The sequence below is a fragment of the Mustela nivalis genome, assembly GCF_964662115.1.
Source record: "Mustela nivalis genome assembly, chromosome: 6".
Taxonomy (NCBI): domain Eukaryota; kingdom Metazoa; phylum Chordata; class Mammalia; order Carnivora; family Mustelidae; genus Mustela; species Mustela nivalis.
This window is the reverse complement of record NC_139025.1, coordinates 99,308,201-99,332,860: the sequence shown is the minus strand read 5'-3', so window position 1 is coordinate 99,332,860 and position 24,660 is coordinate 99,308,201. Positions and strand designations below refer to the sequence as shown.

At 51.9% G+C, this 24,660-nt stretch overlaps 1 protein-coding gene across 9 annotated transcripts in view; it reads left to right on the top strand.

The window, feature by feature from the left end:
- MAP2K5 (mitogen-activated protein kinase kinase 5) overlaps nucleotides 1-16,819 on the top strand; it is a 260,586-nt gene extending 243,767 nt beyond the window's left edge. For 5 of the 9 annotated variants that reach the window (XM_082737007.1, XM_082737010.1, XM_082737006.1 and 2 more), the window contains one exon: nucleotides 16,369-16,819. In XM_082737007.1, the coding sequence (XP_082593133.1) occupies nucleotides 16,369-16,473 (105 nt within the window). In that variant the 3' untranslated portion in view covers nucleotides 16,474-16,819. Of the gene's footprint in view, nucleotides 1-12,599; nucleotides 12,738-16,368 lie in introns of those variants that run through there. The other 4 variants (XM_082737004.1, XM_082737003.1, XM_082737002.1 and 1 more) reach the window with 2 other exon arrangements.
- Nucleotides 16,820-24,660: the final 7,841 nt, after the last annotated feature.

Sequence of the window (24,660 nt, the reverse complement as noted above, 5' to 3'; positions counted from 1 at the left end):
GTCTTCACTGAATTCAGATGATCTGAGGGCTTGTCTGCCCGGTGACATTGCACGGTGCTGCAGAAAGGCTCTGGGCAGGGTGAGAGCTTTGCCATGTTTAACGTTGACGTTCGAAAGCTGAGAGGGCAGCTCTGCGCCTTCTGTTGGTGAATGAGCTGCTCCATATAAGGGAACTATACAGATAACGGAAGCTTATTCTTTATAAAATCAAAAGGTTAAAAAAGGGGGCGCCTGGGTGGTTCAGTGGGTGAAGCCTCTGCCTTCCGCTTGGATCATGATGGGATCGAGTCCCGCGTCGGGCTCGCTCGGCGGGGAGCCTGCTTCCCTCTGTCTCTCTCTCTGCCTGCCTCTCTGCCTGCTTGTGATCACTGTCTGTCAAATAAATAAATAAAATATTTTTTTTTAAAGTTTAAAAAAGTAGATTATAGAGAAGAGTTTTCTTGAAAGTATTTGTCATTTTCTTCCTTATCCTCTTAAGCGTTTAGATAGGTACATCAGGATTTAGCTTTTTTTGTTGTTTTGTTTAAATTTATCTGAGAGAGAGAGCGAGCATGAGAGGGGAGAAGGTCAGAGGGAGAAGCAGACTCCCCATGGAGCTGGGAGCCCAATGTGGGACTCGATCCTGGGACTCCAGGATCAGGACCTGCACCAAAGGCAGTCGCCCAACCAACTGAGCCACCCAGGCACCCCAGGATTTAGCTTTTTAAAAGAATGTCTTTAGGTTGTCATTGTGAGCATCGTCTGTTAGCTGTGTTCTGCTGTAACAGTGTCTCCTGATACTGCCGTGTGTGAGGCCGTTGTCCCTGCCCTGACTGCCCCAAGCTCACTTCCTGTTCTTGGTGTGTTTGTGCTGCTTGTCGATGGCTCTTCTTATGCCTGTCCTCGGTCTTCCCTCCAACCCTTGGCCCCTCACCTCTTCCTCTACCCTTTGACTGTTTCTTTTGGGCTTTATATTGGGAAACCAGATACTAAGTGCTAAGTCTGCAATACGAGAAAATCAGCATGAATAAAGGCTCGAGTGACTAGCTAGAAGTGATCAAGTTTCAGCTGAACTTCCAGATTCTTTGTCTTAAATACGGGTGTCGAATTGTAGTGACCTGTTGATGTGTCAGGGTGCTCCCAGAGTTGGAAACAGGCAGTTTGTCTAAGTAGGAATACAACTCTAGGTAATGTGGCGTGTCAGTGTCCGTGTCCAAAACAATATGACCACTTTGGTCTTGAATCAGTAATTAGGGTAGACTTCAGCGTGTTGAAATTTTCTTATTTTCTGGAGGGACCGAGTAAGCTATGACTATACCAAAGGAAGTGCTCGGGCTCTAAAAACCAGATCTAGAGTGAGGTAACTAGAAGTCTTTCCCCACATCTGTACTGGATTTGATTGAAAACTAGAGCACAAGTGCAAGGAGAAGCAGTCTTGTAACTAAGTAACTTTGTCCCTCTTCCCGGTAAAAACAGACTTGGCTTCATAAGTCTCTGCTGTGAAGGCAGCCAGCTTATTTGTAAGCAGATGAAGTGTGCTCCCTTAGTCATTCATCGTGCACATGACCAATGACACAGCTTCAGAAAACGCAGGCCACACTGTTCACCGCCACGGAAAACGCATTTCAGGCTTCCATACATTTAATTTTCTTCAACATTACCTTGCAAACCACAGTAAATCAATAACAGAATAGTTAAGTACCACAGGTTCTTTGTGTTTTGTTTTAGAAAATATTGCTCAAGGCTAGAAGTGGGTTCTATTGATGACTTTTGTTTGCTGCTGGGACACGGAATGATCAGAATTTTCAAGTGGCTTGCTCCTTTTTCGTGGCGATCCTTTGAAAAAGAAAAAGAGGGGTGGTTTCCAATGGAAAACGTTGGTTGCTGATAGCAGAAACACTAGAGTAACTGGTCATTTTCTTTTCTTTCTTTCTTTTTTTTTTCCTTTATTTATTTATTTATTTTTTGGTAACTGGTCATTTTTAATCCTGTATTTTGTAGAATAGGCCTGACAGTGTTGGCCTTTGTTAAGCTCTTCAAATTTTCCAAAAGGGTTGTCCCAGTCAGTCCCCTGGGCTCCCCCACACTCACCACAATAGAAACCCATTCCAATGAATTGAGTGAGGCCCAGTGAACTCAGGGGCATCACAGCTGAAAACAGTAAAAAAAATAAAACAAAAAAAGATGGCACTTCAGTTAGTTATGTACCCAAAATTTTGATAGCCAGTGTCTTTAGCAGTTTTCTTTCCTCTCTGTTTTTTGTTGATTTGATAGCATCAAAAATGTGCCCTTTAGTTTCAGTGTTCATGCACAGGGTTGTTTATCATTCCCCCTTTTCTTTAAGATCTTATTTATTTAGTTAGTTATTTGAGAGAGAGAGAGAAGCAAGCACACATTCCGGCAAGGGGATGTGTGTGCAGAGGGAGAAGTAGACTCACAACCGAGCAGGGAGCCTGACACCACACTCGATCCTAGGACCCCTGGGATCATGACCTCTGCTAAAGACACCCCTGGTACCCCAGTTCCTTATCCCAACTAGAGAAACTATTACCAAGATGGACTTTTTTTTTTTTAAGATTTTATTTATTTATTTATTTGACAGACAGAGATCACAAGTAGGCAGAGAGGCAGGCAAAGGAGGCGGGGAAGCAGGCTCCCTGCTGAGCAGAGAGCCAGATGTGGGGCTCGATCCCGGGACCCTGGGATCACAACCTGAGCCAAAGGCAAAGGTTTTAACCCACTGGGCCACCCAGGTGCCCACCAAGATGGATTTTAAGGAGTATCAGCTCTTGCTTAATTGGATGCTTCTTGAAATAAGATGAGACAATGGAATAGGAAGTTCTTTTAAAAGTTGAAAGTGGGGTACCAGGGCTCAGGACCTGGGGCTCACCTGGCATGGTGATGTTTGGTCAGGGGTCTTAGAACCTCCCAGTCACCACCCTTTGCACTGCCCCCACCATATATCTGTCCATATCCCCCCCGACCCCACTCTGTCTGCTGTAAGGTCATCACTCTGCATTTTCAAATATGTTGGCCTCATGAATTCATATGGAATATCGTTCCTTTGTTTTCTGGATTTGCGGTTATGTATCCTATTTTCATTCCTAGTGATGCATACTTTGTTTTTTATCAGTTCTGTCAGAGGTTAGTCTCCTTTAATAATTTTTTAAAGGACCAGTATTTTATTGAATTGACCATTTCTTTGATACCTTTCTATCTAATCCCTTTATTTGCAATCTTATGTTTTCTTTGGATTTATTTTTTGTTCTTTTTACAATTTGTTTATATTCTGTTGAAAATTTTCCAATCTTCCTCACCCCTAAATACCCATATAATGCTGTAAATTACCTTTTAAATATTTTTTAGCTGTACCCCATTAATATTGATATGTAGTATTTTTATGTCACTCAGTTCTAAGTAACTTCTAATTTCAATTAGGATTTCCTTTTTGACCCATGGATTGTTCAGAAGTATTTTTTTTAATTTGCAAACACTCAGGTGTTTTGCTGTCTTTTGATTGTTACCCGCTTTTCATGCATCTTGGTCAGTGTTCATGGTTGGTCCAAATCTGTGTTTGTTGAAGTTCCAAATCGATATTTGTTGAAGTTCCTTCATTACGTGGTTGACTTTTCTCCCTGTGTTCTCTTTGTGCATGTGTTCTCTCATTGCTGAATGCAGAGTCCTCTTCACAGCCTGTAGATCAAACTTGTCAGTCGTGTGACCCAAATATTTTGTGTCCTAATTTTCCACACACTTTCTCTCTCTCAGTCATTAAGAGGACTGTGTTCAAATCTTCCTCGATTAGTGGTGTGGCTTTGTCAGTTTCTCCTTACAGTTCTGTCTGTAAGTGTTCGCTGTGCCAAAAGACTCTATCTTCGTTTCAAGGTGTGTCCTTTACCTTGATGTGAATGCCCTCGGTCTCGAATGTATTGCTGTGATCTTCCTTTTTGTCTGCTGTTAATAAACCTCTGCTGTATTTTGGTTCATATTTGTCTGATATGTGTTTTACTTTCCCTTTGCTCTTACCGTTTCTGTGTTCTTGTAAATGAATCTCTGCATTTTGTGGTTGGTGTTTTAAATTTCATCCAGTGTTTTTTTAATTGATTACTTTAATCACTTATATTTATTGCTTGTTGGTATACTTGAATATTTTTCTATTATCCTATTTTGTGCTTTCTCTCTACAATACTCTTTTTTTTTAACTTCTTCTTTCTCTATTCTATTGGGTTCATTTTTTTCCCCTTCCCTTTTATTCTTTCTGTTGGTGAAGGAATTATATTCTGTTTCTAGCCTCTCATGGATTATCCCTAAATTTTTCATCTAATTTAGCAAAGCCTAAGGTTAGTCAATAAATATACTCTCCCAAACAATATGCAGCCTTAGGGTCTGTGTCTTACCTTCTTATTAGGTAGAATTCGTTTAAATCACATATGATCAAAAGGCAAATAGCAGCTTAAAGAAGGCCACAAGGGTGCCTTCTTTAAGTAGGGTGCCTGGACTAGTGCAGCAGCTCCTTCCATTTTACCAGCCTAGGGGCATTTGAGCTCTAGCTGCCAGCAGTGAGAAAAAGCAGTAGAAAAACTTGCCCTTGTGTTCAGGACATTGGCACACAGCGTATATTCTCACATGGGCCAAAACTAGCTGCAAGGGAGGTGGGGGTACAGTTGCTCTGCTGGGTAACAATGTTCCTCCCTAGAATCAGGATTTGTGTCAGTAAGGAGGAAGAGAGAAGGGTCATTGAGAGGCGGCCAGCACTCTCTGCCGTACCCCTTCTCCCCTGAGAGCATCTCCTCCGTCCCTCCTTGCATGCCCTCACGGTCCAGGATTTCATCGTCACCTTGTTTTCAGATCCTCGGAATCAGTCCTTACTGTCACTGTCATTTTATACATAATTAGTGCTTGTTTAGATTTTTCCGTGGGCATACCAGTTGTTTGTTCCTTGTCACTGTTGCATTGTGCTTCCTCAAGAAAGAGTTCTGCCGGGGAGTGGCTGTGGGGGGCAGGACCATTGAGCTTTTGTTTAGAATTATCTTTACTTTGCGGTCATTCTTGATCGTCAGTTTAATCGGAACAGGTTAGGCTGACTGTCTCTCCTGGGATCTTGAAGAGATTCTGTTGTCCTCTGGCTTCTATTCTTGCTGGTGAGACTCTGCACCTCCCTCTGTAGGCAATACGTCACTGTCCGTAGTGTTCCGCACTCTCCCTACAATGTGTCTGGTGTCGATTTCATTATATTCATTCTATTTGGAGATCATTGTGATTCTCTATTCTGGGAATTCACTCTTTCATCAGCTCTCAAAATCCTCAACTATTGTCTCTGGATATCACCCTACCCCACATGTTCAGTCTTGTCTGGGTCTTTCTGCTGGGCCTTTCTCCTTCACATTAAAAGGAAATTTTTCTCTCTCTACTGTGCTCTGGATGATCTTCTTAGGCCATTCATTGTAGCTTACTAAGTCTCTCTTCAGCTCTCTGGCTCATCCGTGCAGTTTCTTTTGTTTTGTTTTGTTTTGTTTTTCCAGTGACTTCTTTTTCTTTTCTTTTAAGATTTTATTTATTTATTTGACAGAGAGAGATAGCACAAGTAGGCAGAGCAGCAGGCAGAGGGAGAGGGAGAAGCAGGCTATCTGTCAAGCGGGGAGCCCAATGTGGGGCTCCATCCCAGGACCCTGGGATCATGACCTGAGCTGAAGGCAGCTGCTCAACCGACTGAGCCACCCAGGCACCCCCACTGTTTTATTTTCTATAAGTTAACATTACGTTCTTTTTCAGATCTTTCTGTTCTCTTTTTCATCATTTCATATTCTTTTCTTAATACATTACTGTCTTCTTGTATGTTTTTAATCTTTTCAAATGTGCACTTTTTTACATTTTCCCTCCCAATTATTTTTCAATTATCTCAGTTCTGAGAACTCTCATCTTCCTGTGCGTTATGTTGTCTGCTCATTCTTGTCTATGGTGAATTATATCCTCACAAGTTTGGAAATTTTTACTGTAAGCTCATACTGAGTGGGGTTTATCACTATGGAAATGGCTTAATTTTAGAAGGATTGCCGCAGAAGGGTTTTTGGTATGCTTCTGACAGACATTCCAGAGTAACACAAGATCAAGATCAACATTGTATCAGTTTACCAGTCTGGGGTTCTCAAACTATAGAGGTAGTGCACCCGGTCCCAAACTGCACAGGGCTCTGCCCCATTTTTTTATTGCTTGGGCAGCCCCGCTCAGGGCCACTTACAGTCCCCTTTGCTGATGGTTAGCCTTTCATAGCTTATCCCTTCTGTAGTTTAAGCTTTGTTCAGGGTCTCAGGGCCAGCTCCTTAGGGAACCTTGTCTCCTGTTTCTGCTTAGTTCTTCATTCTTTCTAGAACTACATTCCTGGAACCAGTAGCCCCTGTAAAACCACAAGACTTCCACTCACTTATTCTGGTTTTCAGCTCCGTCTTCCTTGGTAACCGTTATGGATTGCCTTTCTTTCAGTTCAGCCATGCTTTTTAAAACTGTTCCATTTTATCTGCCATGGCGAGGGCCACATTGGAGGGCCACATAGAAGAAAGACTCTTAGGCTGTCTTAGTCTCTCATCATCTCTTCATTGACTCACTGTCAGAATCACTCCATTCTGCTGTGTTCAACAAATGTACGGAGCTCCCACCATGTGCCAGAAATTGTGCCAGTTCTGGTTGCCTACCCCCTGCCTTTCCTATACCCACATGCTCACATATACCCACACACATGAGCACATGCACATGTAAAGCAAAGGTCTCCAAGCTCAAACATCATAGCTTAAGAGATAAGGAAAAAAAAACAACCAACCAACAGACAAACAAAACAAGAGGGCCAGAGAGAAAATCCATCCTTCTGAGCATTGCGTCTTTTAATCTCCACCACCATACAGCCATCACCCCACAAGACAGACCTTGACCATCTAGACATCAGTAAACGGCCCCATATTCACTACTTGGACATACTGCAGAGTCCGCCTGTCAGGCAAGAGTCCTCAGCACTATTGAAGCAAGACCCCCATTCTGCCTCTGGCACCCCGTAATCCCAACTCCTGTGGCCCTCTGAAGTCACCCTGTGCCCCCTCCCTGCACCGTACTGCACAAGCTCTAGGATGACTCGCAGGGACCTTGGGAAATATCTTGTTCTTTCGATGGGCCATTTTCTGACCAATTACCCTGTGTAGGAGCACATAGATCTGCTCAGATGAAAGGTGGAGAGCTCCTTGACCCCCTTAGATGCCTGTGTACAGGCTAGGATGGCTAGAGGTAAGCAATTTGCTGCTAATAATTGAATATTTGGGGAGAAACATCTATTTCTGTAGCAGTGGTGAAGAGTAAACTCAGGAAGGTTGATTGAAATGGCGTGTCACAGCTGCAAACTGTTTCTGAGGTCTTAAAAGAAAATGAAGGGCCAGAAGGGGCCCCCTCTACCCCCACCCAGGGTGGGGAAGAGCTTTAGAAATCAGAGGCCGAGAAAGCACATTCTAGAAAGCCGAGCTAGGTAGATCAGGCAGGTTCCCCGGTAGCTGCACAGAGACAAGACTGGCCGCCCCGTCTCACTGCTGCACCCCCAGAGTGTTCTATGCAGAGGAGTAAGGACCCCCCACTCACTGCCCACCTGTGTCTGAGACGCCAAGTCTGTGGACCCGTGATCTTGTCCTTATAAACCCCTCCCTGAGAGGAAGAGAGTGCAGCTGTATTCGGTGGGACTGAGGAGGCTAGCAAACCTTGTCCCCATGTTCAAAACCAACTAAGAAACAGGACTCAGGAAATGATGGAAAGTAAGGATCGGCTTTACTTCTACAAAGACCTAGATTAAAGGACGCACTTACCTTGTGGCCCACGTTGCCTTGCTGGGAATTTACCGGTTCCCAGGGGTGAGCAGCCTTAGACCCCCCACCAGAGGGCAGGCCGGAACGCGCCCTCCCCGTGGGCAGGAGGCCCCTGAGCTCACCCTGCTCCATCCTTCCTGCTGCACTCCTCCTCCCTGGGGGCACAGCTCAGGAGTGTAGTAACAACAGAGTCCTTGCATGAGGAGTGATGAAGCCTGGGGAATGCAGGTCCCCCGGAGAGTAGTCTGCCCTTTGCAGTGAGGCCGTCATGGCCCTTCCCAAACCATCACTCGGGGATAGCACCAGGAGGGTTTGCTGACTCTGTCCTGGGCTCCTTGCATTATCCTATACAGGGACGGAGAGAAGGCTTTTCACAGAGGGGCCTCGGCTCCTCCCTGCTAAGTCCCCATTTGTGGGGACTCCCCTCCAGCCACCTCCTTCCCCAGCTCCGCCTTGTGACCAGCCTGGCACACCGGGCCTGAAAGGCAGAGTTGACCCCAGGGGTGATTATGATTTCTTATGTCATGTAATTAATATTATAAAGACTGCCTGCTGCCCTACCACTTGTCAGCAGGCCAGCAGACACCGGGCATCTGTGTGTCCTTTTATAAGTCAGATTGCTCGCTGATCGGACTGACCTCCTAGGTAAGCCGGGATTCAATTAGTAGTTTTGAACCTGTAGCCGCAGAATGTTCTCTATTATGTAACGCTATTAAGAGGGGAAAGAAGGGTGTTTTGTTTTTTTTAGCATGAATGTATTGGTGTTCATTGAGGACACTTCTTTGTAAAGTCATTCGTGAGCCCTCTCTTGAAGGACACAGAATCCAAGAGCTGGGCTCCTAAGCGGGAGTTACAGTGCTATCTCCGTGAGTGGTCAGTTTCCCTATGCTGTTGTCTCAGTAGCACAGAGTCAAGGAACTCCTGACTCTTCCCAGTGCCGGTCCAGCTCAAGCATCTGTTAAACACATATAGAAGCTTTACAAAGGGAATAGCAGAAAACTTTTGTTTTCAGAGTTTAGTCACTGACAGTCACTAGCAACTGTTCATATGAGCTGCTTACGGTGAATCTGTAGGTCAGACAAGAGGGACGCAGAGCTGCTGGAATAGACACCATCAGAAACTCAGAGCAGCCTTGACCCTCAGCGCCCTTGCTGGGCATCATGGGGCAGCCGCCGGGCAGACGGACTTCATGGGCTCGGTGCACCTGTCTCCTGCATGGCACTCACCGTTGTTCTCTGTCCTTCCGGTGTGAGTGCACATCGCAGCCCTGAGTTCTTTCAAATGGCCCGTGCACCAGAACAGCCCTCCTGGCTGTCCCCCCACAGAGAAGTCCAATAACATGCACAGATCTGACAAGCAGGACTGACTTTGCTCCAAGAGCCGCAAAGAATAAGTTCACATCACTGTGCAGGGTAACGCTTGCCGGTCAGTACTCAGTGGAGCACACTGAGTTAAGCAGATGAGTATGTACAGTCGTTTTAAATTAGGTTTTTACACCTACAGTTAAAATGTTTCTTGACAACTTGAATCAAACATGTAGAAGCCCTCACACACCTCACATCCTGCGTTTCCGCCCGTCTCTGCAGTCCCGTCGGGCCCTGCCACTCCTCCATTAGTGCTGAGTAGGAACGGAAGTGCCAGCCCCGCCGCGAGGACTGCAGTCCTACAGGGGACGTGCGGAGAGCCTTCCGGCAAGGCTCGCAGGCCCAGCAAGGAAACACAAAGTGGTGGGCAGAGCGTTGACACTGGGGACCCTTCAGCCTCTCGGGTCACCCCTTATAGGCATCCCCTAATCACAAGACTGCCCCACCAGCTCACACGAGCAGCCTGTTGGACTCTCACTTGTTTCAGACTTGGCTACTGGCTTGGCTTGCTTGCTTCAGCGGGCTCTCGGGTCCTTGGAGTTCTCTCCCATGTGACTTCCTCCTCCGTGGGAGAGGAGTGCCTGGTGACTGGGCTCATCCTGTGGTCCAGAGAGGACTGCTGCCTCCCTCCAGAGTCTAGAGCCTCCTCAGCTCTTCAAGACTTCTCACTAGGCCCGCCCGCCCCAGCCTGTGGTGCTTCTCAGCCTGGCAGCAGACCCCTGGGGAAATGCCATAACTTACCAGTCAGTCCAACTAATTGCCTTAGTGGCTCCTAAGTGATTAGCTCTGCCCTGCCCTCAAGTGGTTTCCAGTCTAACGTTAGGGTAACAGTGGGTTCAAATGATGTTAACGCATGACAGAACAAGAGAAGGCCTCTGGAGAGGTCAACAAGAGGGCGTGTGCACAGTTCTCTCTGGGGGAGACGGCATCTTCTATGAGGAGATGTGACAAAAAAGGCCCCATAGAGGGAGAGCAGAGGTTAGGGGTACAGTCAGCTGTTGAACACCCTGTTTCTGATTGTTCTTTCTGTGGTTACCTTCAGAGTCCAGTCAGTGTCTAGCCCTGGAAGGTTTCCAGGCACTAGACCTATAGTTTTCCTGCTTCTCTAGAGACTGGGTCCAAGGAGAGGGAATGGAGAAGTAGAGGTTCTCAGCTAGACCATCCACCTCTGCTCTGGGGGCAGGCCGTCCTGCAGGGTGGAGGCTGCCGTCTCCAGCCCTGGCACTCATGCCACAGGACAACACAATGGCGGAGGGCTCGGGCGCTGGAGACAACACAGCATTCAAGCTCCCCGGCCTTGGGCTACTTCCTCAACCTTCCTGTGCTTTAGTTTCCACATCTGTCAGATGGAGATAAGAATACTCAGAGTTGCTGATTATTAAATCATTTGAATAGAACTGCCTAATACATAGGACTTTGAACAAGGTAGGACACTTTTTGTCACTCTAATTGCAGTTACCAGTTAAAAACCACTTGTTGGGGCTCCTGGGTGGCTCAGTGGGTTAAAGCCTCTGCCTTCAACTCAGGTCATGATCCCGGCATCCTGGGATTGAGCCCCGCATCAAGCTCTCTGCTCAGCGGGGAGCCTGCTTCTTCCTCTCTCTCTCTCTGCCTGCCTCTCTGCCTACTTGTGATCTCTGTCTGTCAAATAAATAAATAAAATCTTAAAAAAAAAAAAAATCACTTGTTGAGGGGCACCTGGCTGACTCAGTCGGGTAAGCATCCAGCTCTTGATTTCAGCTGAGGTCATGATCCCAGGGTCCTGGGATCGAGCCCCACATCGGGCTCCCTGCTCAACAGAGAGCCTGCTTCTCCTTCTGTCTGCTGCTCCCCCTGCTTGTGCTCGCTCGCTCTTTCTCTCTGACAAATAAATAAATAAAATCTTTAAAAAGTAGAAATTTATTTTTTTTAAGATGTGTTTATTTTAGAAAGAGAGAGGCCATGCTTGCAAGTGGGCAGAGGGGCAGAGGGAAGGAATCTCAAGCAGACACGCCCCGCCCCCCGCCGAGCATGGAGTCCAACACGGGATTCCATCCCACAATCCTGAGATCATGACCTGAGCTGAAGTCAAGAGTCAGACGCCTAACTGAGCCACCCAGCTGCCCCGGAAGTAGACATTTAGAACTTACCATGCCTGACCTCAGAAAGCACAGTGGTCATTGTCCTCCAGGACAGAAGAGAGCCTTGGATTCAAACCCTGCGTCTGCTGCTTTCTAGCTCTTGACCCATTGCTTGGCACCTCAGTTCCTTTTGTCTGTAAATGGAGGTGCTGGGAGGGTTCAAGGCCACATGCGGTTGTCCAGCAACTGTACGGCGCATGGCAAGTGCTGACACACAGAGTATGCGGATGGCTTTGTCCTGCCGCAGGCCTGCTACTAATTGAGGGCCTACTGTGTGCCCGCATGGCAGGTATGTCTGCAGATGATTGATGATTCACATGCATAATGTTCTTGAGGAAGTTATGCAAGAGAAGGAAGTGTGCAGACCCCACGCAGGTCAATTCCCATTTGGGAAGAAAGTCTCCAGACCCCTACGCCTCGGGCAGCTCTTAGCACTGCAGCAGGCGGTGTGTCCCCACCGGCAGAGGGTAGAGCACTGCCTACACGGAGGGCCTCGTGAGTGCCCTGCGGTCGGTCAGGAAGGCATCTCGTCACGATGAAATGGATGGGAAAAAATTAGGGACAATACTACAGAGGCAGAGAGACCCGCTCTAGCGAACCCCCGGTCACTTTGCCCAGATAAAGGAGAGGGAGAACTACACTTCCCCCACCCATGAGTTCTTAGTTTCCACCAGGGCCCTTCCCTGTGCCAGCACGGTCCGCTGCTCAGCCCCATGTGGCCGTGGCCACACCAGGTGACGGCGGCCGTCTTCGGTGGCTGTGGACTTGTCCCACATGCGCTCCCCTGCATCCCACTTTTGGAGCCATCCTATCTCTTGCGGTCCCAACCTCTTCCCTTCATTGTGTCTCCACCTTCTGTGGCGAAGTCTGTGGACCATAATACTTCAACCCTCGCCAGTTTAATTGTTGCAGCTGGCCCGGAGAGAATGCAGGAAATGAGAGTGGCTCCCACTGCCTGGTGATGGGGCCAGCGAGATCGGCAGCAGCCCCAGCGCGGCGCACGCCCCAAGCCCGACAGCCACGGGGGGTGGGGGGTGGGGGTTGAGATGCTCCTGACAAGCTGCTTGTGGGTGTCGCTGCAGGGGGAGCAAGGCACACACACACAACCCCCCGCCCAGTTCCCTGCAGTGTGATTGGGGCTACGAGGGTTTGCCCATGTCTGGATTCCTCTCCCTGGAACAGGATGGGCACTTCCCCCAAGTGCTGCAGGAGGCATGAGCCCTCCAGGTGCCCCAAAAGCCCTCATGGAGCCCTCATGGAGACCCCAAAAGAGGCCTGCGAAGCCAGCTCTCTGGTTGCAGGTGTGGGAGAGCATTTGGAGTCAGAAGCCTTGCATTGGTGTCCAGCCCTGCCCCTTGCTCCGACGACCCTGGACAGGGCCCCGAATGTCTGTTTCCTCATCTGGAAGGTGGACATGCATGGCTGTGCGTGCCTGCAGAGTGAGTGTGGGGATTCCGTGGGAAAATGAGGACAAAGCCCTTGGCAGTTGCCCGGCACACAGCACCCCTCCATGGCACTGGACTTAACACTAGCGTTCTGTAGGGTGTCATTTCCGTCCATCTGGCTGTCCTGCATCTGCTTGGACCTGTCCAGAGCCTCCTGGGAACCCAGGCACCTCAGAGCGGCTGAGGGATTCTCCTGCTTTCTCTAGAATCATCCGTCAGGTTTTGTTTGCTTATTACACTCGTGAGGAGTTCCTGCATTGTACGTGTCAGGAGTGTCGCTGTATCCTAGAAAAGAAGCAGGGAACACACCCGCCAGGGTCACAGCGGACAACAGTCCGGCCCTGAGAATACACCAGGAGACTTAATTGAGTTCAGCCCCAGCACTATTAACCAGTCGCTTCCCTCTGTTGGGCCTCAACATTCTCTTCTGTAAAATGGGATGAAGGTATGCGTGCCCTGCTTCCTACACAGACCGACGGGGCTAGGGAGCTTTGAGAGAGAGTCACCTGCCACCATGACAGGCAGGCATTCTCCCAGTGTGTCCAGGGCATGGCGCCGACTGAGGTCAGGACCTGGGGCAGTGTAGGCTGGCAGCCTCGGTGTCGCCTCTGTACAGGAGGGTCAGAATTTTGGGGCAGAAATAAAGGTGAGGGGAATTGTGATCTGGTTATTGATTTTGCCACTTATGTCCACTCCCGGTCAGCCTGGGAGAGCCCTGGGCAGTGTGGTCTTGGGTTTCAGACACTGTGATCCAGGCCCAGCCCTGGGAACCCAGGCAGGTCAGCCTTGAGCCAGCGGTCTGCGTTTCCTTGTGTGTAAAGTGGAGATTCTAGTGCCTGCCTCTGACTTGGTGCCTGTCCCCCGGACTGTGAGGTGCTCATGGGCCCTGCAGGCGGAGATCATGGCCCCGGGGCCCACTGCTGCTCTGCTGCTTTCTGTGCTCTCCCTCCTTTGCTGGCTTCCTCACTGTGCCCCACCACCACCAGCTCCCACGTTCACAGCTCACAGGCCTGCTACCTAGAGAGGCTGGGGTCTCCCTCCCATATCTGTCTGTCTCTGTCCCCTCTCTGCGTCCCTCTGTGATTCCCCCACCCCTCTCTCCAGAGCCAGTCAACAGTAGTTGGGGACAAGACCACCTGTCCAGGTCCTTCCCTTCAGGCGGGTGTACAGCATCAGGGACACGCAGGACAGGAGAACCTCCCAGCCAAGGAGGGCAGGAAAGGGGCAGAATCTCTGCCAGAGCAGTGGATGGCGGCCCTCTCCTCCTCGCGCCTCCCAGGGCACTTGGGCACAGTGCCCTCCCTGCCGTGCAGCCATCAGCCTTCCCCTAACTGGAGGAATGCCTCCACTCTCCCCTCCTGCAGTTCCGCTCTGCTTGTTCCCGAACAGATGATAACAGAGATGCAGCATATGGGCCCCAAAGTCACCGGGCATTCTGGGAAAGTGACACTGTGCTACCCCAGGCTTGGGGGGAGGGGCCCATCAGCTTCTGAGCACAGCTTCTCCCTTTGTTCTTCACAAGGGCGCAAGGTCACCTCTCCTGAGCCTCCTGGAAAGGCAGTGTGCGCGCTCAGACTTGAGGAGGACTTCCCTCTAGTTAGGTAGCGATTAGGAAGGCAGGTGTAGGGTAGGCATGTATACAGGGGAGAACTGCATATGGGAGTCAAGATAGGAGCCCACCTGGGACTCTCCTGCTCCAGCCCCAGCCCAGCTGCTGTAGGACACCAACCCCACCTGGCTTCCAAGTCCCCTTACCCAGTGGTAGTCTGTGAGGGGCACCTGCCCACCCCCAGTAGTCCCGCACGTGTGTTGGGAGCCCCCATAGAATGCGATGAGCAGATCCCAGGAAGTGCCCAGGTGGGCTCCAGACCTAGCTCCACCATGGCCTCCGTGAGTCGCTGCACAGGGCTGAGTGCCCTTGGCACCCCCTAAGCCAAGCTCCCTCCCCCGTCCAGTGCTCTGTACGGCTTTGAGCTAGACCATGCCGGCTGCTTCAGAAAATGACTTTCCTTACCCGAACTAAGAAGGCCAGGTGAGGGGACGCAGCAGGGGTCCAGGGTAAAGAAGCCTTGATGGCTTTCCTTCCTATCCCCAGAGTCACATCAGATCTGACCAAGCAGCCTCATTGCCTCCCCTGGCCTGGTCTTAGGCCGCTCCTGCAGACCCTGGGATCTGGGCACCCAGGGCATATGAGCCCCGGGCCTGCATCCCCCCTGCCATGTGAGGAACTCATTTTGAGGCAGCTTGGAGCTGCAAGCAGGTGGCCTGTGGCTGGCTATTCCCCAGAGCTGCTGGTCAAGACTGGGGCATATGGGGAAAGCAGTGCTGGGAGCCCAGTTCACACCAGTGGGGAAGAGAGAAGGAGCCCAATAAGGGCTCGAAAAGCTGAGGTGCACTGGTGCTGGTGGCCTCAGTACACTGAGCATCTGACTTTTGGCTTTGGCTCAGGTCCTGATCTCTTGGGCCGTGGGATCAAGCCCTGTGTCTGCACTCAGCAGGGGGTCTGCTAGAAGATTCTTCTCCCTCTTTGCATGCTTGCTCTCTCTTCTCTCTCAAATAAAAAAAAAAAAATAGATCTTTAAAAAAAGAAAGCTGAGGGTTCAGGCAAGCTGGAGCTGGAAGGCTGCAGGGGCAGGAGAGGAGGTGGGGGGGAAGGAGGGAAGCGGGAGCCTTCCCACACCCCCCACACAAGCCCATTTTGGCTCCCTGAATCTCTCTCTGGCTATATTTTTGGTAAAGGAAGAAGCTTCCAGGTGTGTGTTTCTTAGCAGAGAAGCTGCTTGGTAAGGAGGGAGGTAGATAATGCTTTTCAGTTTCCCTTTCACCTTTGGCCTGTGGTCAGGGTGACTGACTGCCTCTGCTTTTTTTTTTTTTTTTTTTTTTTTTACCTTCCCTGAGAACTCCCAGGAAGCCCTAAGATTTGTGAATGTGAATCTTGATTCCTCAGGACCGCAGGGGAGGGGACTGGCTGAATAGAACTGGACCTGTCTTATGGACTAAGTAATTTAGAGCCCGACACAGGCCACAAGGAGACAGTCCTGGCCCCTCTGAAGTCCAGCCCCCATCTGGTCACCAGGAACCAGAGGGTATCTGCACCCACCAGCGTATCCCTCCTGCCCCTGTACGTTTGCCTTCCCTCCACTTGGACGTGGGACTTTGTCAGAGAGTGTAGACATAGGCCTGTTGCCAAGACATAGACATAGAAGAACACCGGAAGGGAGAGATGTAGCTGTGGAGGAGATGATTCTCTGATCTGTGGGCAGCCCTTGGACTGGGGCGCTGGCAACCCAGGGGCCAGGCATTCGCCAGTCTGCTGTTGGAGTGGTGCGGGGTGCGGAGGAGCCTGGCAGTGTGGAGACAGGACAGGCCTTCCCCCACAGGCAACTTTCAGGCCGGTGGGACTCTCAGGAGGTGGCAGAATCTGAGCTATGCATTGAGTGCTGCCCCTCCACTGGCCTCAGTCAAGCTAGCTGTGAAATGGGTCGATGGTGTCCTTCTTCTCTTGTTGGGCTAGTGGGGGAGAAGAAAGGAGGTCCAGGCCGAGAAGAGGTCTTGGCAAGCGTAATGAAGTGCAGAGTCTGGGGAATGTGTGTCACAGTCTCTCTTCCTCTCCCCCCCGCAACAGGGCCACCCGTTTATCATGCAGTTCAATGACGGAAACGCCACCGTGGTGTCCATGTGGGTGTGCAGGGCGCTGGAGGAGAGGCGGAGCCAGCAGGGGCCCCCGTGATGCCGCAGAGGGGCACAGACAGCCCAGGACTGGTCACCAAGGGGACAACCCACCCATCGTGCCCCCTTTCTGTTCGCTGTCTGCCCTGGAAGAGCTCTGCTGGGCCCGGCTTCCCTACTCTCAATTCTGACTCTGCTGGCAGATGGCCTAGCCCAGGGAGCCCTCCAGAGTGGCCAGCCCTTGCCTGCTCTGGTCTGGAGGCACTGACGGGGGGTGGGCAGAGGGGTGGGGGTATCAAGAACGGAGACTTCGGGCCCCTGCCCCTCTTTTTTCCTAACATTTTCTTTGTAAAGGGTCAGGCCCCGTCAGCATCACTGACGGGAATAAAAGTATTATTGCTTCTTTACTGTCTGTCCCTGTGAGGGTTGTGCTGCGTGAAGAGTGCCTTACCCCTCCAGGGGTGGGGTTAGGGCGGGGCCTCGCCTCAGCAAGGATGGATGGCGGAGTCGAGCTGCCCCTCCCGCAGGCACCTGCAAGCTCCCCCGTGCTTCCAGATGGTCTATGATGAGGCCCCCAGCCCAGCCTGCCTGACGAAGACTGAAGCATGCAGGTCCCTGAACCAAGTCCGGAGGCACGGAGTAGCTGAGCCGGCAGCAGATCTGGGGCCTCAGGACGTCTGTTGTATGCCCCTCACTGGACCAGCATTTGTCCCCACAGCCACTCTGACCCAATGACCTGCTGTGGGGCAGCGGGCGAGGAGTTGGAAAAAGGCGCCGAGCAGTTCTGAGGTCCTTCTCCCAGCTCCTGCTCCCACACCGCACCTCCAGCTCCTCCACAGCAAGGGTCACTGCCTTTGGCCCCACACCCTGCAAACCTCACTCAACTCAGGCCATTCACCGCCACCCTCCGGTCGTCCTGCCAGGTAATTGTGGTCACACGCATTTTACAGGTGAGGAACTGGGCTTACAGAGGCTTGGGTTTGCTCTTGCAGGTCTAAGGGCCATCCACTTATCCAAAAGCAAACTCCTGACACCACCGCTCTCCCATCTCAGCAAGTGGTGGAGATGGAGATCCTCCTGGCCCCCAAGCTAACGTACCAGCACTGGGCCTTGACTCCTTTCTCCGTCACACCCACATCTAGCCCACCTTGAAGACCTGTTGTCTATACCTTCATGTTGATTCCACACTCCTGTCTTCTTACACGGCCGCTAGAGGGAGCCAGCTAAAACCCGGTGGGTCATGGTCCTCTCCTGCTCAGAACCTCTAGCAACAAGCTGAAGACCCCACAATGGCCTGTGTGAGCATTCTGCCTTGATTTCTGACCCCAACTCCCATCACCCCCAACTCCCTCCATCCATGTGGCATCCTCACGGATCCTTGAACATCCAGGCACACTGCCCACTCAGGGCCACAACAGACACATCTAGCCAACCCCGGAAAGTTCACACCCCCTCCATTGTGAAGTGCGGTTGCTGGAAAGTCATAGCCCGGCCCAGGAGGACATCTCCCAGTCCCCCTCGCACTGAAGGGGGCCATGTAACTAGTGCTTGTCAATGGAGGAGAGAGCAGGGGTCCATCGCTTCCAGGCCAAGAAGCATAAGGTGCAGGTGTGCCTTCTCCATTCCTGTTTCTCTCCTCTCCGGCTGTGGTGGGAGGCCAGGGAAGGCTGAGCCCCAGATGAAGGGAGCCTGAATCCTTGAGTCACCACGTGGAGGAACGCAGCTCACTGAGCCAGAACATGATTATTCTGTCGATACGTAACTGGCAGCTGGGGTCATGCCAACTAATACAGGCCTTTGTACTTGGTCTGGGAGTGGATCTGTATTCAGACGGCATCTCAGTGAGTTCTGACCTGACCACTCTGTTTCAAATTGCAGCCCTCCACACCTCCTTGGGACTCATGTTCCCTCTGGCTACACATTATCCCTACTGCATTTGCTACTGTGTGACAAAACACTACTTTCACAACTTGCCTTCTGTCTTCTCGCTTCTGGTCCCCTATGTACACTCTCCTCTAGGGCGGAGATGCTGGTCTGTTTTCTTCGCATGGTACCTCCACGCCAAGAACAGAGCCCGGCCTGGCAGGTGCCTAGTAAATGTTTGTTGGCTGAATGGCTGGTGTGGGAAGAGGGCTGTGGCTCCCAGCCTGTGCTCAGTCTGTTACCCAGGCATCATTCTGTGTTCTGCAGGATCGGAATCCCCCAACTTTAATAACACTTTTCAAGGTGGTACGGGTTCCCAGGTGCCCCTTGGCCGCAAACAGAGTGCTCGTCTTCTTACTGAGCACCTGCTGTTGCCCTGGGGCTAGGAAAGTCACAGAATTGGATGAGGCCCAGGCCATCACGGCTTCTGCTCCTCAAGTCAGGGCTCCAGGCAGGGAGGGCTACAAGGAGCACGGAGTGCAGACCTCCTGAAGAAGGGGCGCTCAGGGAGTGGGGAAAGCTCAGGGCCTCCCCAGAGAGGTCTGCCCACCCCAGAATGTGAACCAGCCACCACCCAGACTTAACGCATACCCTTGCTTCAAGAGGGTACACCCGGCAAGTCTGTCATCCCCAGGTCCCAAGCCAGGGGAGGTAGAGAAAACGAGCGGGCATTCCAGGCCAGCCCCGTGCTGAGGGCTTGCTTCCTTGACTCTCATCTTCATGGCAATGCCATGAGGTAGGTGGTAGTGGTAATCTTCCCATTTTACAAATGGAGGAACTGAAGCACAGAGCGGCCAAGAGTCATGACCCCAGGTCTCCCAGCGAGTAAGGAGCAAAGCATGGTTTGGAACTCCGAATCTGCCCTTAAACACAGCTCCAGGAGTTGGCTCCCTGAGCATACATACGTGCGTGTGAACAAGCACACATGGGCCCTGTCCTCTGGCTAGCACGGAATTGCACACACACACCGGTGTGAAAAGATGCTGTGTCAGTATCCGTGGGAATGGAGCCCAGGGATCTGCTCTGGGACCAGCCTCCAGGACACACAGGCAGAGCGCCTCCCAGTGGTACGGGGAGACACTGTTCCAGAGGGCAAGCTGAAGCCCCAGCCTGGCTTCTCCGGTTGACCTCTGACGGGGCACATGTCCACCTGGGCATCAGTTTCCTCTTCAGTAGATGCAGGCGCTCATGTCACGGAGTCCTGCAGCTTCTCCCAGGCCTGGTGTTCTGGAGCAGGGGCTAACCCATGAGCGTCCCACAAAAGTAGCACACTTTGCCCCAGAATCATGTGCACCCATGTTCATGGACACAGTTTTGTTCCCAACTAGGGTTTAGAACCCCTGGAGCCCGCCCACTCATGGGCCCCACGTTGAAAGCCCCCAAGGTCTAAGTTTCCTTCTATTCAAAGTCTCGGGAAGATGGGGAACTGGGTTCTCCTGCAAAGACCCCTCTGGCTAGAGAGCAAGACCCTCCTTCGCCTGGTGAGTCTCAGTCATCCCCCCATCACCTTCAGCAGGCCTGAGGGCAAGCTGCCTTTTCCCTCGGGCCGTGGAAGGGCTGAGACCTGGAACATGCAGGGCGGGAGCAAGCTCTTCCTCTGCCCAGAATGCCACCCCACCCATCATCCACCTGTCCACGTGACTAGCTCCCACACCTCCCATCAGGCCTCAAATGACACTTCTTCTTGGAACCTTCTTTATTCCATTCTCTGGGTACAGACTGTGAGCCCCTCCAGGGTTGGGGTAAATCTGACTCCTCTCTCCCCAGGGCCTGGCTAGGGCCGGCAGGGGGAAGGTGCTTCAAGGTGTGGGAGGGAGGGCTGGCAGAATGGAAGGAGGGAGCATTCAGACCCCAGACCCCTGGAGCAGCCCTCTCTCCCCAGGACTTGTCACTCTCCTGTCTTGGCCTCTTGCTCCAGCCCTCAGTAAAGCCCATCTGCCTCCTACCCAGAGCCTCCTGGAAACCCAAACCCTGTAAAATGCCACTCTGATCCTCTCAGAACTTCAGGGGAGCCTGAAAGGGAGTGTGTCTAGGACAGGAGCATCCTCACAGGGCCCCCAGATCACACTGGGGAGCAGGTACTGCCCTGGCTTGGAGACGCGGAGGCCCTGTGGCACTCAGCCCACTGTCCCTTCCTCGTTCTGTCCTTTGGTTTTTCCCATCTGGGAAATAAAGGCTACAGAATCCTAGAGCTTTGGAAATCCTCCCCAAAGGGCCAGGGGGACAGAGGGAGGAAAGTGGGGCCCTTGTTCCCCAGGTGTGCTTAGACAGAGTCCCTGTGGCCCAGACCAGTCTGACCCTGAGCCTCCAGCCTGGGGCTCTGCTATGGGGGTGGTAGTTGGGCAAGGGCACGGTGTGCTGAGTATTCTAATCTGGCTGAGGAAAGCTGCAGGGGTCCTGCTGAACACAGGCTCCCAGATCTATACACACTCAAGACTGAAGGCCGGAGGATAACTTCAAAGTGAGATCCCAGGAGTGCTGGGAGGACATGCCAGCAGCTTTCCGGGACACTCTCTGTCACACAGGTTTGTCAGAAGGGGGTGGACAGCTGCCTCCATGTGGCTGGGGGAGCCCAGTGAGGCCAGGACACTGCCTCAAAGAGGGCTTCTGTCCCACTGACTGTTGCCTGCATTCCCCATTAGAGCTTCATCCTTTAGCTACCTCCGTCTGGGCCCGTGAAGATGGGAGCCAATGTTCTCAGTGTAGAGGGGACGTGGAGCCGTGGGAGCAGGAGGGCAAGCAGGGAGCCAGCACCGACCCCTCACCGCAGCCCAGGCAGCCCAGGGTTCCTGACATGGTACTGAGGCAGGGGGCCTCCCAAGATGGTTCCTGAATTAGGTCGTAAGTTCCACACTGAGGGTCAGGATGTTTTCACTGTAAGCAGGTAGGACATGGCCCCCAGCAGCAGCTCCGAGGGCTGTGTGTGGTGAAGGTCAGCAGGGGTGGTGATGTGCAGAGGGGCTGGCGGGGGAGCCCGGGGCAGGCAGAGGCAGCCAGTGGTTCAGGGCCAAGTCCCCAACCCTGGTCCTTCACGGGCATGAGCTGCTGGCGTGCAGTGGGGGCAGCAGAAGGGAAGTGGGAGGAAACTGGCGAGCCTTCAGTGGTGGGGCTGGGTTTTGATGGCACGTCCTTTCTGGTGGGCAGATGCTGTGTCCCTGACCCACCAGAGAGGCTCCGAAACTGGGGGGCCGGTGGGCAGGGGTGGGGGTGGCCGAGCCGGCTGGGCCCCGGGGGGAGTCCTGGAGACCGGCTGGGCCAGCGTGTAGTATGGAGCAGGCCGCGGGGCCCAGGCCTCGTAACGACAAATTTTCTGCTGAACAACTACAAATATTCACTGTGACTTTGGACAGAGTCTGAAAAAGACTTTGTTTCCTCCCTTGGCGGTATCATTTGTCTTGTTTTGAAGCCGGAGATTGCAGGCGAGAACTTAGAGACTAAAGTTTGTCTTAATTGCTGTGGTGTCACCGCTTCTCTGGCAGATAACAGCACAATGAACGAGTCGATGGGGCTGAGCCCTCCAGGTCCTTCTTCTAAAGTGAGACAAATCTCCCTCCTTTGAGCCCAACAGTCCATCGGCAGCCCCTGTCATGTATTTATCTCCCTAACAGTTCGCATTAACTTGCAAGGGATAAAAAGTCTCTCCTGTCCACAGACTTAGTTAAAGGCATTTGGTCAGGGGAAGTCAGGCTGGGCTGCAGGTCCTTCCCAGGGATGTGCTTTCTATCCCCCCGCAACCCTTCTGCGGGCAGGGGAGGGTGGTGGTGGGTAAAGCCGTGGCGGTACACACTGGGAAAAGCAGCAAGGGCTGCAGGATGGAAGAAGAGGAAGCAAGGGTACCCAGAGTTCCCGGATCCAGATCACTGTGGTCCTGAGAAAGAAAGGAAATAAGACTTGGTTGCAGCATCCTCTGGGCCCCACAAGCTGCCTTCAGCCTGCCCTAGTCTGGCCCTCCCTGCACCCCTGCAAGGGCGGAGCGTGACTAGCCCGCCTCTGTTCTGTCTCCATCAGAGAGACACATCCCTGTGAATGAGCCAAGCCATTCCATAGGCCGTTCCCTCAGCCCTGACACCTTTCCCAGCCACCCTTTGTCTCCTCACTCCGACTCATCCTCCAAGGCTGCAGGGACGGGTCCGGTAGAGAGGTGGACACACTTGTCCACCTGTGGCCCCAGAGCCCAGGTCCAGCCTTGCTGGGTATCCTGACCTGGTTCCTTAGACCATCTGTCTGCATCATTCCGGTGAAAGCCCAGAGGTAAGAGCTGGGGCAGCACCAGCATTCAGGAGAGATGCTGGGGGGCAGAGGGGAGTAGCGGATAAATAAATGGCGGGGGAAGGGCAAGGCTACAGCGAACTCAGTGAGGAGGCCTGGTCCTCCTGCCTTCTGGGAACGAGATCCTAATAGATGCTGTGGAGGCATGGGGTGTAGGTGCCCTTCAGTTTCCTTATTTTTATAATAATTAAAAAATAAATATTTTAGGGGCGCCTGTGTGGCTCAGTGGGTTAAGCCACTGCCTTCAGCTCAGGTTATGATCTCAGGGTCCTGGGATCGAGTCCCACATCGGGCTCTCGGCTCAGCAGGGAGTCTGCTTCCCTCTCTCTCTCTCTGCCTATATCTCTGCCTACTTGTGATCTCTGTCAAATAAATAAATAAAATCTTTAAAAATAAATAAATAAATAAATAAATAAATATTTTGAATCCCTTAGTCAGCAAGGCAGTGAGAGAGGCAGCCTTCAATGTGAGTCTTCTGACTCACCCCTTGGCCTCCAGGGTCCCTTTTTGGCAACCCAGTGGGGGAGATGGTGGAAGGGAGCAATGACAGGAATGGACTTGGGGTCACACAGACCTGGGCCCAAGTCCTGGCTCTTCCACTGACTAACTGTGTGACCCTGGGCAGGATGCCTAGCGTCTCTGAGTCTCGGTTCCCTCCTTGGTCAAATGGGATAATGATCGTACCCACTTCCTAGGTTGTTGGTGTCATTATTAAATCATCCTTGGTGCTGACCAGGACAGGTAGGTCAAACTCCTACCCCCTCCCCGCCCCACTTAACACATCCCCACACAGCCATTCCTCAATCCCTGTGACTCCCCACTTTTTGTCTGCTTCCCTCCATCTGTAGGAGGCAAAATAAGAGAAACCGCCCCCCAAAGAAATTCACATCCCAATACCCAGAAACTATGGATATATTATGTTACATGGATAATTAAGTTTGCTAATTACCTGTCCTGTAACTAATCTTAAATTAAGATTAGCCTGGATTATCCAGGTCAGCCCAGTGCAATCACAGGGGCCCCTGCGAGTGGGAGAGGAGGCCGGAGAGGAGATGCGGAGTCAGAGAGATTTAAGGCATGAGGCTGCTGGCCTTGAAGATGGAGGAAGGAGCCAGGAGTCAAGGGATATAAATGGCCTCTAGAAGCTGGAAAAGGCAAGGAAACGGATTTTCCCTAGAGTCTCCAGAAGGAACACAACCCTGCTAGCTCCTTGCTTTTTGCCCAGTGAGACCCACTTCCAACTTCTGACCTCCAGAATTGTAAATTAATAAGTCTATGCCATTTTAAAACAGGGTGCTCCTTTGTTGGAGCAGCAATAGGAAACTAAAACAATGTCTCCTCTTCATTTTCCAGCCTAGGCTGCCCGAATGCCTTTGGAACAAACTCTCCCATGTGTATATCTCTTTATAGTTACAGAGCCCGTGTTCTAGGCTGCCATCCTTAGCGACCCTCCCCACTGACCAGCCTGCACCTCCATGCACTCTCCCAGTGCCATGCACCCAGCACCACCAACATCCATTTTCCAAGAGCCACGCTCCCTCAGACCTCCAGCTCCACTCCCCCTCCTTGAGCCTTGGAGGCTGGACCCTATGAGACCTCAGCCATCCTGGGCACCAGCTGCCATGGGGGGTGCCCTGAGGCCTCTCTGGATCCTCAACAGGACCCACTGCAGGCACTGGACACACTGTTACCCATCAACTACTTCCTCAGCATCTCGTGTGTGTGTGTGTGTGTGTGTGTGTGTGTGTGTATGTGTGTACGCGCACACTATGAGCTGGGGACGCAGCGGGGAGCAAGGCAAGTCCCTGCACTCCGGAGCTCACGTTCCAGCAGGGGAGACAGACAAGAAAGAATACCATAACTTCAGGGGAGGACTGTGAAGAAATAAAGCAGGGCAACGGCCAGAGGATAAGGGCTGGGGGGGTGGGGAGTGCGTCGGGAGCAGGGGCGCTTTCCCATTCCCAGTGGTACTAGCTAAGGGAACGTGACCCCCCCCCACGCTGTGCCAGCCTTGGTGCTGGGCCCGGGGCATATCTCATCCCGGTTAGTTCTCCCA